Here is a 19,841-nt window from a genome sequence, read left to right as displayed (position 1 = left end):
TTGTAAAAAATGTACCTGCCATGGAGTTGGATGACTGTGACTGAGGTTCCATTGGGAAGACACTATGTCAACAGACACTTTAGCCATATTCAGTAAATTCATCCACCCCTGGAAAAGAGACAAATGGGATGGTGCACTGTCTGAATAGTTTATGCCTTCAGGAATATTTTCCACAAGAGCAACTCTGAGAAGACACAAAGAAAACACAAGACAGGTTTTCAAATGTTCCCATTTCAGAAATGCATCAGTTCTCTTGGGGCTTCTTTATGGTAGGTGGGAGGGTGGAATCTTCAATCTCTGCCTGTCAAGGGCTGGGGAAATCAGGAGATCCAGGCAGTTCAAATCAGTATAAAGATTTATTGCAAGCTTAAGCTCTTTATAAGAATCTGCCCAACTGGCGGTCAAGGGAAATGAGTGGGAGATAAGAGAGGCATTCAAGGTAGACAGGTGGACTAAGACTGGTAGACTTAGATCTCTTGCAGGGACTTGTGACTTATGACACCTTTGATCCTTCCCTCAGGCTCATCCTGGTCATCTGCTACACTGCCTTAACTGAAGGCAGTGATTTGGGGCTTGGATGGGGGGAGGAATTGTGGTACATTACTCTGCACATACTTGTATCTCTGCTAGCCTTCTTTCTTTGTCATGTCATATTTTGTTCCCAAATATTTTAAATGGTATTTGACTCTCTAACATCTCAAGATACAATCCTTTAATTTTGCTACACTTTCTATTGCTAAAAGCAGGGGTTATATGGAGCATAAACAAATATTTGTTTAATCTTTATATGCTCAAGAAAATTAAATTCAATGTTTCTGCAGAAGCAAGGAAACTTGGCCATGGATTTGTTTATAGCTCAATAATTCTTTGAACTGAATAATTCTTATCCTTTAGTTGTGAAATTTACCAGGCAGCCAGGTGAAAAGGTGCTGATTTTTATCTATTAATTAATTACTTTTCATCTGATAGTTCATCCATAATTTACATGGGCTGGTATTAAATACAAGAATGCGACATGAATTCCCAGTTAACCATACATTCATATTAAAACATTTCAAAATTGATTTTATTTTTTAAAGCCAAATGACTTAGATTTTTAAAATGTTGGAGTTTTATTATAGTGTCTGGTTGAAAGTAAAATCTAAAATGTATTGAAGTATAATTTCTGAAGAGATTCCGCTATTTAGTACACATAGCATTGAGTTAGATAGATCAATTATTTGAGCTCTATCTTCCAAGGCTGACCATCTCCCAGAATAAGATTTAAAAAGCAATGAGATAATAATAGAAACAAAAAGTACAGGGGCAAGTTTTGCATTATATTTTCACTAAGAGACAAAAAATATTTTTCATAAGAAATTTTGTTGTAATCAAAAATTTTCTGGTTAAGTGGCAATAGATTAAGAATGCAATTTGCTTCTGGGGGAAGGTTGACTAAATATTGAAGATTAAAAATGAAAACACTGACTTGGTTGAACTACACATTGCAAAGAATGTACATATGACCAAGAAAAAAGACAATCAGATCAAAGGCATCTATACTGCAGAACATACTAAAATGATATATTAATTTATACTGAAACTGATAAAAGTATCATTGGGATAGGTCTTGGTCCTTGATAACGAAAATACAGAGGGAGCACAAGTTATAAATAAACGATGAAAATTACAGCAAGTAGATGAATGCCTATACTTTGGTGGAAAGTTTATTAAAGATATTAATGAGAAATATAAGATGTACAAATATTGGTAAAGGGATGGTGAGTAATATGTGGTTTGTTATGATGAATGAGTGTTTATCAAAAAGAATGAAAATGGTCCTGTATTTGCAGCAAATACATTTCTTGTTCTACATTCAGTTTATTTTTATGTTTTTCATGATATATCCAAATCTCATTTCTACATCATGTCCTGGGAATATGCTTCTCCCAGCACATGATATAGAAATGAGATTTGGATATATCATGAAAAAATAAATAAACTGAATGTAGAACAAATATGTATTTGCTGTATGTATAAGCATATAAAGGAATTGTACGTACTTAAAAAGTATTAGCAAAGAAGTGGGAGATTGCAACAGTGAGTGAGCGAGCGAGCAAGAGAAAGAATAAACTGTGAATGGTTACTAAATACATATGGACGTGAAATGACACATACAAAAGAAATACATTGAGATGATTTACTCATATTGAGAGAATGAATGAGAATCCTGCTCCAAAATAAGTTGAGAGGAAGAGGAAAGCTGAAAAATGTGAGGTGTTAATGAAGAAAATATGATGTATGAAGTGGTTGCAATATAGATATCCTGCAAGTAATGACAGTTTGCAAGGACAGAGAAGTATAATGAGATATTTAAATAAATGTAAATTAGATTATACTATGTTTCTTTTTCTTATCTCAGGTATTTAATTTCTTTGATTTAGTATTTTTTTACCCTTTTCTGCACTTTCCCTACATCCATGATGGCAAACCTATGGCATGCATGCCAGAGGTGGTACACAGAGCCCTCTCTGTGGGCATGTGAGCCGTCGCCCCAGCTCAGTTCTGCCACACATATGTGCACATGCCTCCCACCAGCCAGCTGTTCTTTGGGTCTCTGCTGCCCATGCGTGGGGGTTGGGGTGCATATGGGGGGGAGGGACGCATGCGCATTGCACAGGGAACACATGCACATACATGAGGGTCAGGTGTCTGCATGGGGGATGCACGCACATGCATGGGGGAACACATGCACATGAGCGGGAGAGATGCATGTGTATTGCATTTTGGGGACACGTATACACACATGGGCTTTGGGCACTCAGTGCCGAAAAAGTTAGCCATCACTGCCCTACATTGTTTACCCCAAAATGGATTACATGATAGGTATATATTCAGTATCACCTTGATCTAGCAACCTGTGTAGAGAGAGGAAAAGGCTTATAGGGTATGGAAAAACCAGAAGTAAAGACGAAAATGCATTTTTAGCATATAGTTTCCTATACCCATCAACTCTAAAGAAGTAATGGAAAAAGAAAAAGATGTCCAGATTACAATCTCCCTGCTCTTCAAGATTACATATCTACTGAGCCAAGCTTGATTCTTTTTGCTACGGCTTTCCAAATCTATTTAAGAATATTAAGGTTTAGAAGGATTATGGACAAATAACAGTCTATGGTCAAAGAACCTTCTTGTTAAGGGATTGCCTTACCTAATATGATTTGGTGATGACATCTAGACAGGGTCTGCTGAAGGTCCTTCCTTGGCAAGAGGAGCATGGACAAGAAGGCCAGACACATTCCCCAAGAGATGTGTTTGGTCTCCTTAATTCTAACATTAAGGATTTTTTTTCTTTTATAAGCAGAATGTTGACACCTATGTGTATTAGGGAGCCATTATAAATTTTAAATAATACTATGCATTTTAAAAGAGTTTTGATTGAAAGAATGATAATAAGACAATACTGTGAGGATTAGGTGCTCAGCAGTGTGATGGCACAAGGAAAAAAACTATCCCTGTGTTTAGTTGTTTTGGCATGCAATTCCCTACAGCAGTGTCCTGAGGGAGAAGTTGAACTTGTACTGATGGCTGCATTTGATTCTTGATTAGGATCTTTGCAAATGGCAACTCAAAGAGGACATCTTTCTGTAGGCTTTATGGTCCTGAAGCTATCTCTGAAATTTATGAAAACCATCTGCAAAATATTGTTCAAAATACCGGTCATTAGCTACTCATCCAGTTGGTAATAGCAGAATTTTGCATGGCTTACTGTAGCTCCTGGCTAGGGAAAATGAGGTGGAGTTTATTGCAGTTCTAAGACAAGGGAGGTGGGCGGGTTGCACCGAGAAGGGTCTTTGGGATAGTTCATTTAGTATCAGTGAACTGCTGATTGTGAGAGTAATAAGTGGGTGAGAAGGTGGAGATATATGTGGATGAATTGATGGATATGTATGTATGTATTCAGAAGTTACTTGAGAGCACTGAAAATATACACTAATTGAGAAAAGATTTAAAACATTCTAAATTCTTACCAAATACAAGAACAAGACAAGGAACACTAGCACATTTTATCATGTATTTCTGAAATACAAAAATGCAAATGTGAATGAAAAGTCTATTGTCAATATACACAAAGGCGTATTTCTTTTTGCATAATAAAAAGATGATGAGTCATGGAGACTGCTAATGAATACCAATTAAGGAAAACAAATCCTCATAAGCCATATGGTTAACTTATTTGTTGTTTTCTAATGCCCAGAACGTAATAGGTATCTATGGTTATCCATCTCTTTTGTTACCTGACATGTGAAGGTGCCTCAGTCTAGCAAACAGTAAAATAAACAGCTCAAATACAGCTAAAATTCCAAAATACAGCAAGACAGAGGATTACAATGTAAAATAAGAGAAGATAAAAGGGAAAAACTCCAATTTATAAAACGTGCTTCTGTATTACGGTGGGTATTTCTGTAACACAACTGCCAAATTTCATATTATTTTTATGAAGGGTTTCCCCCAGGAGTGGGATTCTACCAGTTTGCACCTATTCGCTAGAACCGGTTGTTAACATTCTAAGCAGTTCGGAGAACCGGTTGTTAGAAGAAATTACTGGCCTAATCCTGTAAGGAAGGCAGGAAGGAAACATTCTGGTGTTGCTTACAGAAACTGCCTCTCCGTTAACCCTTATTACATTCTTGCAGGACTAGTCTTCCTGTCTCAGGAACTTCTCTGGAGTTTTTTTGCCCTTCTTTGCTGGTACTTTGCTTGTGTGGAGTGACCATTCAAAGTTACAATGGCACTGAAAAAAAGTGACTTATGACCATTTTTCACACTTACAACTGTTGCAGCATCCCCACAGTCACAAGAGGCCAGGTGAGGAGATGGTGCCTCGATGTGAGTGATGTTGAGTTGGCCATGCCCAGCCAATAACATGACCACCAAGCCATGCCCACCAACTAAGCCACGCCCACAGAACTGGTTGTTAAAAAAATTGAATCCCACCCCTGTTTTCCCCCTTCTGTGTATATACATGGAATCCATTGATCTTCAATAATTAGTTGGACTACTGGTTCCAGTCCTTTTTCTCTTCTGAATTCCAGCTAAAAGTCATACACTTTTGACAGTGTGGTTGTCTTTTTGCCTGACATAAAAATGGTTGGAATAATTGTATTTGTGCCTGTATATGTGAATGTATATATGTAGGTATGTGCAGGTATAAAAATATGTATGTGTAATAATATAATATAATAATATATAATTATTTAGATACAAAAAACTGGTCTATGCATAGCTCTCAATATAATGCTTGTTTACACAATACGAACACAAAATGCATCCTTTTTTTGAAGCTCTTGGTGCCCTCTGAGTTTGGTTGCTTGCAGAGATTATCAATAAGGTAGCAATGATTATGTTACCTAGGCAGATAATAAAACATAGCAATGATTATGTTACCTAGGCAGATAATGAAACTTCTGCAAGCAAACAATCCAACTCAGAGGGCACCAAAAATTCCACAGTAGAACTTTCATCTGCTGATATTATCTTTTATTGCATAGTTTATTGTTTTGAACAGAAGGTTGGTACTTCATTAAAAATGCTCCTTTCTTAGAAAAGAAAGGAGAAAATATACAAATACCAAATTTATATGCAGTGCAAGAAGATAATTTGAATAACAAATAAAAGATACACATACACATACAGTGCATTTATAATCTAAAAAGAAAAAATAGGAAGAAATTTTTAAAAAACTAAAAAATATTCTTGCCCACATTTCAAAATGTAAGCACTAGATTTTATGCTACTTTATTATCTATTAATTTAAATAAATGAAATCTAATTTCAGCTCTCATGAATATTAATGCACATTATCTTTTGTAGTTGTTGTGAATGATAATATACAACTTACTTATATGTTACTTTATTTCTCTATAAAAAGGGTAAACTACCTGTCAGTCAATAAGAAACCCAGAACGGAATACATAATACTATAAAAAATACAATATCAAAGTTAGTTATCTTATAAAAATTATCTTATAAAATATTACTGGGTAAATTGCATAAAATAACCAAAAAAATTCAACAAATGATGTAATAAAAATTACAAAAGTGAGGATGAAAACTTTGACATAACACATAATGCAGAATACCTGCTGGCCCTTATTTACAACGTTTGTAAAGAATCTGAACAAGTCAAAGTCTCTATGCTTAAATGGATATAGAATATCCATCCACCTATGAATATCCAAAGAAGGCATACCTGTCAGATCCATAGTCAGCTCCAGAGGAGCACCACTACAAAACCTAGCTAAACACTTAGCAAAGCAGCTACAGCCCCATGCTGAAGCAGCAGCTTCACATGTACAAAACTCATACCACCTCTTGGAAATGATCAAAGATCTACACGTGGAACAAGAAGATCTGCTTGTAAGTTTCAACATGGTTTCACTATTCACTCAAGTCCCGATAAAAGAAACTCTTGAAATAATCAAAAATAAATACCAACCAGCTAAACACCTCATGGAACTAGCAGAACACTGCTTAACCAACACATATTTCATATACAAAGGACAAAGATACAAGCAAATTGAAGGAGCCCCTATGGGATCACCACTGTCACCCGTCATTGCAAACCTGTTCATGGAAGAATTTGAATCCAGAGCCCTAGCTAATGCCACCCACAAACCCAAACCATGGTTAAGATACATCGATGACACTTTTGTGATTTGGCTCCATGGAAAAGAAAACCTAAACAATTTCCTAACACACCTAAACAGCACACACCCCAAAATCAAATTCACCATGGAAACGGAAACAAACAAACAACTACCATTCCTAGATGTACTAATCTACAAAAAAACAGATGGCACACTAGGACAAATCATATACCAGAAGAGAACACACACCAACTGCTACCTCAACACCCAATCCTACCACCACCAGCACAGATAAACTCCGTGGCCAAAACACTAATCGCCAGAACCAAATGCCTGGCAGACAAGACACACATAAAGACTGAACTATGCACCCTGACTAAAGTACTGACAGCCAACGGCTTCCACAAAAGCAAAATCACCGGCTTGATCCACAAAAACACACTGAGACATAATGGAGACCTAGAAGATGAAAAGACCTATGGAACAGCTGTGCTGCCCTACATAAAAGGTACTACAGACAAAATCAGTAAGATACTACACAGGCATCACATCAAGACTGCCTTCAAAACAGACAGAAAAATAGCAGCCATCCTAAGAAACCCCAAAGATAAAATTGACCTGGAAAACCAAAGCATATATGAAGTCCCCTGTGCATCATGCCCTGCCACATACATTGGACAGACCAATAGAAGAATAAGTACCCGCCTGGATGAACACAAAAATGCAGTAAAAAAGCTGGAACACACTTCCTCACTAGTCCAACACATGAAAGCAACAGGTCATAGCATCGACTTCAATGGCACCAAAACCCTAGCCACTATAGAAAACCCCAGCTACAGAATTATCAGAGAAGCCATAGAGATTGAAAAAAGACCTGAAAGCATGAATAGAAGAGATGATTCCACCAGACTGTCAATTATTTGGAAGCCTGCACTTGAATTGGTGCTGTAATTCTCAAAAGTACAGTGGAAACCTATGCAATTTGAGCTACAGTGGTTTTTGCACAGGTGAATTTTGGAACACCCAAAAATGTGTGTGCCACCTTCTCAACAACAATCCCTAAAAAAGAAGGTTACAAACTTTATTTTCATTCCAAAGTAGATTTGACTTGCATGGCTTTCAAGAAAATAAGGGGAACACTACAGCCATCAACAACAGCATGCAAAAAAATGGGCTGATGAAGTTCCATTTCTCCACTGTAAGCTTTGCTAGAAACATTCTGAACTATGTTCTGAATGCCCAGAAAAATATATTTGAAAGCATAGTTAACTAAAGAATCTTACCTACAAGTAAATCACATTTTAAATATGATCCATACATCATATAACCTTTATTTCTGTTATTCATTTGGATGTTTATTTGTGTTAATATGAGAAAGTAGAATTTGTAATAAGACTATGGAATCTGATCAATTTAAAATGTTCTCTATTGAGCTTCAGGTTCAAATTGTTGTCAAATTAGAGATTATTTCAAAAATCAGACATTAACATTGTTCTTACAAATGAATTGCAATCCACCTTTTTTTTGTACCTCTAAAGATAATTTTAAACTTTCTCTCTATGTATCTTTTGCATCACAGCAACCATTTATCCCAAAAAAAGAAGCTTTGTTTGTTACCTCTTACCGACAGTTATTTTGACAGTTTTTTTCTGTGAGTCCATATTCATCTTCTCCCACAATATCCACAGCTGAAAATATTAGTGCAACCAGAATTGCAAAGCAGCAAACCAGTGCAAAAATCACGATGCATTTTTGCTGGGACTGAAAGACATTAAGGAGAAGAAACTGAGATCAGAATAGTCAAGTATGTTTCCAGATATACACTATATAGTTTAGTCAAAAAATATTTTTGCTTTGATCTAAAAATTGCTCAAATTTGTATCAGACATCAAAAAAGGCAAAGCATTGTCTTGGTCTTGACTATTTTTCCACAACTACATTAATGCCTTTTTTTTTCTTTACTATACATCATGTATGCCATGATATGGACAAAATGCTTTAATCTTTTGTCAATTATCCTAACTTTAAAGAAAAATAGACTCAATAGTGCTCAATACAACCCCCCACACTTTCAGGTTATTTGAAATAAACATAACAAATAATGCTAATAAGAATAGCCGTAGGATGAACAAAGAATGGCTCTCGTTCCATACTAAAATTCACACCTGCCTTGGAGGTATGGGCTATTATTGCCTTATCATTATTGAGAATTCCACCCACTCGTGAGAACTTTGGTAAGAAAATGAGGGCTACCACCTAAAGAAATTTAAACTTTTTTTTAAGAAAGAGAGAAAAGTACTGATATTGTGCTGGATACTGTCATGCAACAGCTTCCATTTTTCTTTTACTCACCATTTACATTTCTAGAATAAATATATATCCTAAAACCTACTGGTGAAAGATTTATTTCATATCAAAACTAACAAATAGAGCATAGCTGCTACATAGTAAACTATGCAATTTCTTCAAACAAGACCAATTCACTTTATTTTATAAGCACAAATTATACCAAATGGCAATGAAAAGCATTTTATTTTTTTTCCAACAGGAAATTAATATCTCAATCCATCTGAATCAAATTTTAGGCAAATATATGTACCAAAAACATGCATGTTAGAATACACATCTAGAAGTTGATCAGTCTGTCAGATAAATAATAAATAAGTGGCCAATTAATCCAGACCAGCATCTCTTGCATCCACTGGGACAGACCTGAGTCAGTCCTTAAAGGAGTATTAGGATCCCTAGACTCAGCCTTAATTCCTTTCATCAGAATAATCCATCCAAAGAAATCCTGGGGAAGCAGTCTCAGCCATTTCTCTCTCTCATAGCAGAGCCCATGAAATTCCAGACATGACTAACAATCAAATGATAATGATGAATAGTGTCAGCACCACACTGTATGCCATCTAATCAGCCAGCAGGATGGAGAATGGTGCCATTCTTCGGCCAACCTTTGACTAAATGGCCAATGTCAAAAAAATAGGTTAAACTCAGTGCTAGTCTCAGCAACACAAGAGATCCATTAAGTCCTGTAATTTAGAAAGCAACCTACCTTAGATGCTGGGCCAATTATAGCAATAGCCAAAGGCTACAAAAGAAAAAAAAAAACCTCTATGTTCAGAAGGATATGTCTAGATTATTTGGGGCAGCAGTGCCCAAACCCTGCAGTCTCTCCACAACGTCCAACAAAGACTCAGCTTGATCGCCAGCAAGCAAACAACCTGAAAATCTCTCATGGGAACATGGCAAGTTCCACTGCAGCAATGAAAAACTGTCCCAAGAATCTCCCAGAGTTTGCAACCAATACCCTAAAAAATGCCAGATAACAAAACATAAATTGCAAAACAAACCAGCCAAAAGAATTTAAAAAAATCCTCCATAATTGAATATAACCTAAACAAAAACTCTCCCATTCATTAAAACCAGGTGACCTCCATGATACCATCTTAAAAATTAAATATAGTGGTAGACACAACTGAAGTAATCTTATGTACTCTTCCTGAAATCTGATAAAAGGAATGAATTAGATAATATACAAGTAGGAGAGCCAGTTTAAAGATAGTTTCTAGCCTTTGACATAAAGCCAGCTGGGTGACCTTAGGTCAGTTATTCTCTCTCAGCCTTAGAAAGAAGGAAAGGACAAATCATTTCCCAAAAAATATTTCCTAGAAACCTGCAGAATATTGCCTAGTCCAGGCAGTCACTAGGTATAACCAGCAACTTGAAGATGCATATATATAGCAATCGCACTTAAGACTTCTAAGTCTTATACCATTTTACAGTACTTTACAGCCCTCTCTAAGTGTTTTACAGAGTCAGCATATTGCCCCCAATAATCTGGATCCCCATTTTACTCAACTTGGAAGGATGGAAGACTGAGTCAACCTTGACTCAGGTGAGATTCAAACTGTCAAATTGCAAACAACCAGCAGTCAGCAGAAGTAGCCTACAATACTGCACTCTAACCACTGCGCCACCGCGGCTCTTATATATAAGTATATTGATAAATCTCTGGACAACTATCCCAGTGGTTTCATGTTCATGCAAATAACACTGGAGACAAAATGAAAAACCACAGATCCCCATGCTGAAATATGTTCTTTGGGATTTAGATTTAAATTTTAAAAATCAGCTTAGCCGGCTTCCTTTCTTTTGTTCAACCATGAGTCAATTACTTGTTCTTCCAGCTCTTAATGATAATTTCTATTTTAAATATAAATTCTTCATCCCACATAACTCACCAATTCTAGTGAGTTTCTCTAAGATATATACTTAAAATGATTAGAACCCTTAACCATATTTATGCAGATATTTGAAAATATACAATACTAATGCAACCTTCCCCCATCTGCTATGCTCTTGTAGTATTAGGCTTGCCAGCTGGAAACAGAGAAATTGCAATCCTAACAGATCAGAAAAGATCTAGTTTGGAGGAGGTTGGCCTGATGTATTTATTTTGATAGCATGACAGAAGACATAATAAATTATACTGCAAACGAACTTGGATTGTTTTTCAAATGCACACCACACATTTTCCCCTCTATAGCTAAGTGTTATCTGTAGAGAAAACTGCCATCTGTGTACCGAAATATATGTTTCTTTCTTTCAACTTCAATTCTCTAAAGCTATCTAGGTCTTATTCAAAGCAGAAATGGAAAGACTGAACACTGCTTCTGGGAATCAGTCAGTGAATTGAAATAAATTAGAATGTGCTACCTCACATCAGAAGAGCAGTAGATCTTCTACTGTGAACAAAAAAACCATAGAAGAATAGAGTAGTAATCATTATTAACAAAAGGATGTTAAAATTAATACTCAAATATTAGACCCCAAAATAAAGAATGATGTCAATTCAAGCCCAAGGCAACTTAGTGATGCAAGACAATATCCCATCCATACATATGAAGCAAACAGAAGATGAACAAATCTATGCTAATTTGCAGCACTATGTCAACACAACACTAGAAAGAAAAAAAGACAACACGCTAATTATAGCAGACTGGAATGTTTAATCTGAAAGGAAAACACCATCTGAAATAAAGCAGGTGACAAACAAATGGTTCTGCCAATTAAATTCAATTTTTATAACAGCTTAAAACAACTACTTTCTAACAACTTCTTCATATGACTATCTCTAGACAAATACACTCTATATGCAAAAATAGAGAAGTTCTGTTCAGTCAGCAAGAGCCAAGTTAGATGTTGTCTGTGGGTTAGACCATTCATTTCTTGCAAAATTCAAACTAAAGAAATAAGGTCACCAGATTCACAAGAAACAGTATCAGCAATGTTTCCTTTGATTATTCAGTGAAGATAAAGAATGAATTTAATGGCTTAGATTTGATAAATTGAGTGCTTAAAAATCTCTGGACTAAAATTTATAACATTAACAAACATATAAAAAGGGACTGCATAGGCTACAACAACAAATTGTGAATCACTCTTAAAAATAAGTGTACTGGACCAATTGAACAATTTGTATAATAATCAGGAAACTTCTTACAACAATGGACCACTTAAATCAGAATCAGAAAAGTACTAAAGTTGTACATGATGACCTTATTTATTAAACTTATATGCAGAATATGTAATGAAAAATGTTGGTTAATAAAAATAAAATTTGTAATTAAAATTTCTGGAAGAAATATCAAGCACCTTAAAAAGCTGTTTGTACCACTATGCTGGCTGGAAGTTATGAAGAGCAGTGCAAAAGCTGGTCTGCTGCTCAATTTAAAAAAAAAATACTAAAAAAATAAAATTATGCCAACAATGGATATAAGCAGAGAAGAAGCTGATGCTTATCTTCCTAGGCTCAAAAATTCACAGGGGACGGTGATGGTGTGGCCATGAAACGGAAAGACATCTGCTACTTGTGAGAAAGATGACATATCTAGACAAAATATTCAAGTGCAGAGACATCACACTGACAATAACAGCATGAATTGTAAAAACTATATTTTTCCCAATTGGAACATATGGCTGTGAAAACCGTACCACCAGAAAGGCCAAGTGAAGATAAATTAATGCCTTTGATTTATGGTGCTAGAGAAATATGGTTGAGAATACCTTGAACCACAGGAAGCAAAATGTTACAATACTAACACAACACAAAATTGGCTTGCTTGCAAGAAGCACTAATAAGGATACTGATGTTTAAACATTTTAGAACTATAATGCAAAGGCAAAAGACTCAAGAGAAAACCCCAATGCTTTTTTTTGGGGGGGGGAGGGAAATCAAAGGAAGCTGGTGGAAGACAAGGTTGCTAGATCCTATCACTGATGACACAAACATGAATTACAAGAAGGAAACAGTTATTGGCAGACAATCCTTGTGAAATGATATCCATCAGGTTGCAAAGGCTGAAAAGCAACTGAATGACTGAATAACGTATCATATGAGAGTTTAAACAGACACATTTACCTCTGTGTTCTCTAACTTCACTGATCCATAATAATTATAGCTGATTATGCCTAATTTAGTATCACTAATTGCCTGCCATTTAAAGTTATGTAGTTATAGTAAGTTATTTAATCCTAACCCGTTGAATAGTTCTAACAAACGTATACTACTACTGAATGTACTACTGAACATTCATATAAAGTCATTAAAACCTTGGGTAAGGGACCTGAATCTGAAGTATATTGATAGTAAATTTCAGTAAGGAATTATGTGGGGACTTCGGTGCTCTCTAAGCTTGGTTGCTTTCTTCAGATACTACTGTACCAAACTAGGGAACATGAACGGTACTAAGAGTGGGGCCTGCTCTCATCTATATATACTAGTTGTTTATCCTCTTGGTGGGAGTATCATGGATTATTCCTATTGTTTACTGTTAGCTTGTTTTTGTGAGTTGGTAGTTCTTTGACTGGGGTATTGTTTATTTCTTGAATGTCACCTAGTGTTAATCTTATTAAACTCAGCTCTGGGCATTGATTGCTAGTGAGGAGGTGTTTTGGTTGTTTTGTTTCCCCTTTTACTTTTTGATTGTTTCTTTGAATGGCATATAGATGTTATTTATGTCTGTTAATGGCTGATTTGTCTGAGTACCAGGCTTTCAAGAATTCTCTAGCATTTGTGGACTTGGCTTGGTCTAGGATGCTCAGTTTCCTATTTGAAACTGTGTTTGTCTTTCCATATGTTGTGAAATTAAGGAGTTTTCATCATGTCTTTTGACTGTTAGTGTTCATGGATGTGCTCTGTTAGTCTTGTTTGTTTGTCCTACACTGTGTCTGTTACAATCCTTAAACTGTTTGTTGCAGATAACTCCTGTTTTTTTCTTCTGGGGCTGCTGAGTCTTTTGGTTTTCTTAGGATGGTTTGGAGGGCTTGGTTTGTATGTACAGTGATGCTGTGTGACTTTAATAGTCCGTTGGTGATTTCTGAGATGTTTTTGTTGTATAGCAGTGTTATCCTTTTCACAGCTGGTGCTTTCATACTTATTTTCATGCCTTTTCTGAAATAATCATCTGTAATTTATGAAACTTCCTGAATTAGGCTGAATAATCAACTTTCAGAAGGCTGTTATGAATGCCTTTTTCATTTTTGTTTATTTTCTTTTATACACCAACTCTCCTTTCTGAACTTGCATCATCTATGCCTTGATAAACTGTTTTGAGCTATTCAAGTAAAGGGATTTACAACATTTCAGTGGTTGTTTTTCATTGCTTTTCTACTCTTTTTTTAGTTTTTTAAACTGCCCGGAGTCCTAGCAGAGAGATGGGCAACCATATAATTTTATTCAATAAAAAATATAGAACATAGAATCAAATGGCTGGAAGGGACCTCGGAAGTTCTCTAGTCCCCTGCTCAATGAAGGAGATCTTATAGCATCCTGGTCAAATGGTTGTCCAGTCTCCTTTTGGAAGCCTCCAGCAATGGAGAACTTACAACTCCAAGAGCAAGCTATTCCACTGATTAATTGTTCTGTCAAAAAATGTTCAATCTTTCTTGAGATCCAATCTAGTTTGAGTTTGAACAATATTGGATTGATGGATATACTACAGCAGAGGTCCCCAATCCCCAAGCCGTGGTCCACATGAGCAATGGGCGGGTGCATATGTATGCCTAGCTTGACTTCCATAAGCAGCAGGCTGACGTGCACAGTGGGTCAGCTTGCACACATACCAGCCCACCACTTCTGCACCCTCGTTCCCTCTCCCCCAAGTTGCAAACTGTAAAGGTTGTGGACCACTGTACTACAGTTTGTAATAAATTGTTAGAAAATGTTTAAAAGAATGTTCTGTGCATAAGTGTAAGAAAAGGATTTAACACCATGTGAATTAGATGCTTTTGTATATTTCTAAAACATAATATAACTGATTAGTCTTTATTTGGCATATTCATGTTCAATAAAAACAAAGTAAAGATAAATAGGTATTTAACTGAAATATTAAATGTCACATACAAGTTCCAATTTGTCTTCCTCAATGTCCTTTCATCTATATTTTTAATAGAAAACTATACTGAGATTCTCTGCTTTATGTAATTAAAGTTATTGCCTATAATTTAACATAGGTTATAAGATAATTTTATTTAATTTATCATTAAAACCTTTCTCTCTTAGATTATGTTTTTTGGCCCTAATCACCAATATTGTTTCTGTTCTTTTCCCCCAAGAATGAGATTACAAGTATTCCCTGTCAGGCTTTGAGTTGGTTACCATAGTAACTCCTTGGTTTTTTTTTCTTTACAGAATTCAGACTTCTGCAGTACAAGTTTTATTCCTGCAAGAGTACTGAGAAAACAATAAATAATAAATCTGTAATTGTAGGAAGACAATAAATCTGTAATGGTAGGAAGACTAAAACAATATTAAGGAAGAGTGATATTTGGGGAATATGCTTATTTTGTATGTCTATATACAAAACAAAATTGTATTGAAACTTATAAGTACATTACAAATAATACACACCCAAGAGAATGGCATCAAATGGTGCAAATTCCTTACATTGGGGCTGTTTCTGAATATTACAACTACATGAATATATTACATCTAACCCCAAAGATGAAGCAATCCCCCACTGGCCTTAAGACCTGCTCTGCCTACTAGAACAGTGGTTGCCAACTGGTGGGCCGCGGCCCACTAGTGGACTGTGAGAAAATTTGGGTGGGCCGCAGAGAAATCTCACCCCCCAGAGCACCCCCCCAAAGCAATTAATCCAGGCTGTGCAGAAACACAAGGCCGCACCACCCACATGGCCTGTGGGAACCCTCCCACCCACTCACTCCTTACCTGGCAAATTTTCCTGCTAAATTGCTATTTTTCCTTTTTCTGACCATCAGCTGTTCTGCTGGGCTGGGAGATTTAAATTAGCTAGGAAGCAGGAAATGATTAGATTTCTTGCCTTCTAGCTAGTCTTTAGATCTTCGGCTCTGCTTTTAAGCACAGCCGAACCTCCCTTAGGACCGAAGGTTAGGACTGAATTATTCAGTGCAGACTTATGGCAAGCAAATGTGAGAGACTGAGCTAGCCGATGGCAGATAGATAGATCACTGAATGATTCTGTGAGCAACTCAATCTGCCTGCCTGCTTTTGGATAAAAGTTGCTCTTTTTTATTAAAAAAATCAATATTTATATAAATATTTATAATATTTACATACAAGGTATTCCAGTCACATGACCACCAAGCCACACCCACAAATTAGGCCACGCACACAGAACTGGTTAGTGATCCCTGGGATTTAAAATTATGAATTTGGTGGTCCCTGAGGTCCAAAAGGTTGGCAACCCCTGTACTAGAAGATGGGGTCTAAGAATATTATGCAACCCTGGAGATGCCTGAGCCCTCTATCCTGTTAACCTTTTAGACCTGTTAAGTTTTTAACTGGTTTGTTTGTTTTTTTAATTTTAACTTGTATGTTTTAACCTTAATTCTTAACTTTGTTCTGTGCTTTCTAATCAGTTTTATATGATTTTATGATGGTTGTTTGTAACCACTTAGATGAGGTAGATGCTGTAGAAATACAATTAATACAATAGAAAGGATATTAATTCCATTTTGCAGAGGGCAATAGAGGAAAATTTTATGCACTGGCTGTTTATTATAAAACTACATCTCAATGGATGTCATGTTGAAGAAATGGTAATGCCCATTTGCATTATCTACACAAATGATTATCTGTCTGACTGTCTGTCTGTCTTTCACACACACACACACACACACACACACACAATGAAACTCCCCTCTGTTGAATAATACCCCATTTTATAAATGCTACCTATATTTTTGTTACTCAGTACTACAAATTATTTTCAAACAAGTTGCTCTCTACAATTAAGATTGGACCATTACTTGACCTTCTTGTAACAAGCGTTAATATTTCAAAACACTGTATAAAAATCATTGAATATATAAATAACACATGCAGGCTGAACTCAAATGGTTTCTAACTAGGACATGGTCACATTAATTTGGCTTATATTTGCATGAGAACAGTACTAAGGTGTACTCCATTTAATAGTATGGTATTCCATTATATGTGTTACTTATATTTTGCCACATCCTATCCAATGAAAGCAGTTAAATGCTGCCCATGTCTACATATCCCATAATTTAATACAACTAAGAATAATTTCACCTTTCCCTGCTAATATTCAATAATTTTAATGAATATATACTGAATATGTTACCAGACATGACAGAATATTGCCACTAAATAAAATAATCACTGAATTACTTGTATAAAATGGACTGTGCAAATAGGAAAAATGAAATCATTCAAACTATAATGAGGATAAAGAGTAAGCCATGTTGATTTGGAATAAACAATCCGACAAGCTTAGTTTCTGCCTGAATAACAGGATGGAGTACAAACAAGCTGTTTTCCTATTCATATCAGAAGCTACAAGCAGGATGTTACAGACCTGACGTTTGAACCAAATCATACCATGCTGTACATCAGCTGATTTATTTGGGCACCAAATCTGAAGCCAAACAGTCCAAGGTACGTACGTACGTACATACATACATACATACATACATACATACGCTTAAATTTACTGTCAAATTTATTTGATAAAAAATCTGGCAAGTTGCACAATATATCTGTTCAGCTAAAAAAAGATGCCTTAGCGAACAGCAAAATATCCTTTTCATGTGTGAAATAATCAAATAAGTACTGCTCACTGTAGCATGTTTCTTTTGCCCTAATAGTATCGTGATTCTCATAAATTATTATAAGGTTTATAAGATTTTCAGACGAGAGGCTGTTTGCATAATTTAAAAAATATGATCAATACTTTTCCAGTTGGGAAAAGCAGTGCAACCTGCTCACCAGTCTCTAATCTAAAGATTCAAAAGATGGACAAGCATTACCTCCCTAATGAGACACTTAATGCTGATTTCTGATTTTCCTGATTTCTAAATGTAGTAAAATAAAAGTATCCGTCTTATTTATTGATTTAGTATACTTTTCTTTACTTCAATTATTGAAGATGTTATAAATGGCAGGCAAATATAACAAACTCATTCAAAGTGATCCCAAAGCAGCAAACAACATATGCAATCAAATCTTTAGAAGTAAATGTAAATCAGTATTATCTTTGAATACTTGTTTTATTTACAACTGATGGCATAAGACTATATTCACCAAAAAGACCAGATATTTTCTCAAACAATCCCCTTGAGGCTTCTGTTAAAATGTATATGATCTGGATCAGATATGTTTGTTACCAACTTACTGTGCCTTGCTAAGACAACATTGATAGTGTTACTGATTTTCAGTTGCACCATGCTTTAATTAATTACTCTCTGTTCTCAGTAGCAGATTCTACTGCATAGCATTTTGCATTTCAAATATCAACAATTTATGGGAAAAAATATTAAAAGCATCTTACCATTCTGATTCTGTAAATTGCAGCAGTATCAAATGAACTGCGGCCGCAGTACTATTCACAGGAGCCAGAGATATAAGAAGCACAGAGATGTGTGGGAAATGTATCCAAGCAGCTTACATTTCAGTCATTCAATTGCTAGCCACATTGCTTTAAAATTCATCAGCCAATCAGGAGATAAAAAGTAAAGCTTACAACAGAAATCTTTGTTTACACAGCATAGTTAGGGATGTATTTCCTTCCCGTATAAAAATACAGTGTTGAAGCCTCATCTAAAAACTGACTACGCAGTCTTTGTGTAAACAAATGTTTGCAACCTATCCAAATCCTGACTTGTAAATAACCTATGACCTCATACATGGGCTGCTCCAAAGTCCATGATTTCTCCAACTAAGCCAGAAAATGGAACAGCTTTTCCATAGGCAAAATATGCAGTTATATAATAATAGGAGATATTAATAGGAGATAATGATTTTTTTTATCCTATGCTTCTTTTTAAAATTACATTTAAACATGAGGACAAATAGCAATTAGGTGACTCAGACACTTAAGAAAATAATAAATGATTAGAATACTCATAATTCAATATAATTTCTTTCATTTCAAAATATAAAATTAACTGGTTAAATTCCAAAAGGTTTTATGACATTGTCATATTAAAATAGCCTGCTCAAAAAAAAAAAGACAGAATGCAAAACAATACCTTGTTGGAGAGTCTTTCTCTGAAGAGAGAGAGAGAGAGAGAGAGAATCTAATGAAAGGAGTCTATGTAAAAGAGCTACTCCATACATTTTTGCACAAAACATCTCAGAAACAACAAACTCCCCCCCCCAAAAAAACCATATTTCTCTAAAACCAAGGTTTTAGAAAATCTAAGAAAAGCTCTGAACTATTAATTCAGTCTCCAAATTGGACAGTTTCTTCTCTTATTCCCTAGAATTCCTCTCTTCCAATGCTGTTATTTTCTACTTAGTCCTAGATAAGGAATAACTAGCTTCATATCCATCATTCCAAGAAAGTCTTCATAGCAACGTGTCTACCAAAATTGTTCTGGTTGCCCTCAATATCCCAACATAAATTCAAAAGACAATGAAGACAATCACAATGGCTTATCATTGTGTTCCCCCATTTCATAATAGGAAATACCTGCAACAATGACATATCATTTATTTTCTGCTCTTTCTTATAGTTAGCCATCCACAACCATTCTGCCTCTAACAAAATAAAGTTCACATTCCATTTTCCCCCCATCTCCCAGGCTCCAAACATCATCTTTCCACTAGTCTGATAGCATGTTTCTGAAGCTTGTCTCTTTCTACATTTAGAGGTTACTCTCTACCTCCCCCAATTCAGCTGCTAGATCAACATACAAATA

General features: G+C 35.7%; 1 protein-coding gene across 3 annotated transcripts in view; it reads right to left on the bottom strand.

Annotated features, from left to right (window-relative positions):
• Positions 1-19,841, bottom strand: part of PLD5 (phospholipase D family member 5) — a 78,762-nt gene that overhangs the window by 26,646 nt on the left and 32,275 nt on the right. Inside the window, exons 1-3 of one of the 3 annotated variants that reach the window (XM_087936941.1) lie at positions 18,470-18,803; positions 8,254-8,390; positions 16-184 (exon numbers count right to left, since the gene is read on the bottom strand). In XM_087936941.1, the coding sequence (XP_087793067.1) occupies positions 16-184; positions 8,254-8,390; positions 18,470-18,472 (309 nt within the window). In that variant the 5' untranslated portion in view covers positions 18,473-18,803. Of the gene's footprint in view, positions 1-15; positions 185-8,246; positions 8,391-18,469; positions 18,804-19,841 lie in introns of those variants that run through there. The other 2 variants (XM_026705282.2, XM_026705281.2) reach the window with 2 other exon arrangements.

Source organism: Pseudonaja textilis, chromosome 1 (genome assembly GCF_049901715.1).
Source record: "Pseudonaja textilis isolate UNSWEBS1 chromosome 1, rPseTex1.2, whole genome shotgun sequence".
NCBI classification, from domain to species: domain Eukaryota; kingdom Metazoa; phylum Chordata; class Lepidosauria; order Squamata; family Elapidae; genus Pseudonaja; species Pseudonaja textilis.
This window is presented reverse-complemented; position numbering and strand designations above follow the sequence as displayed.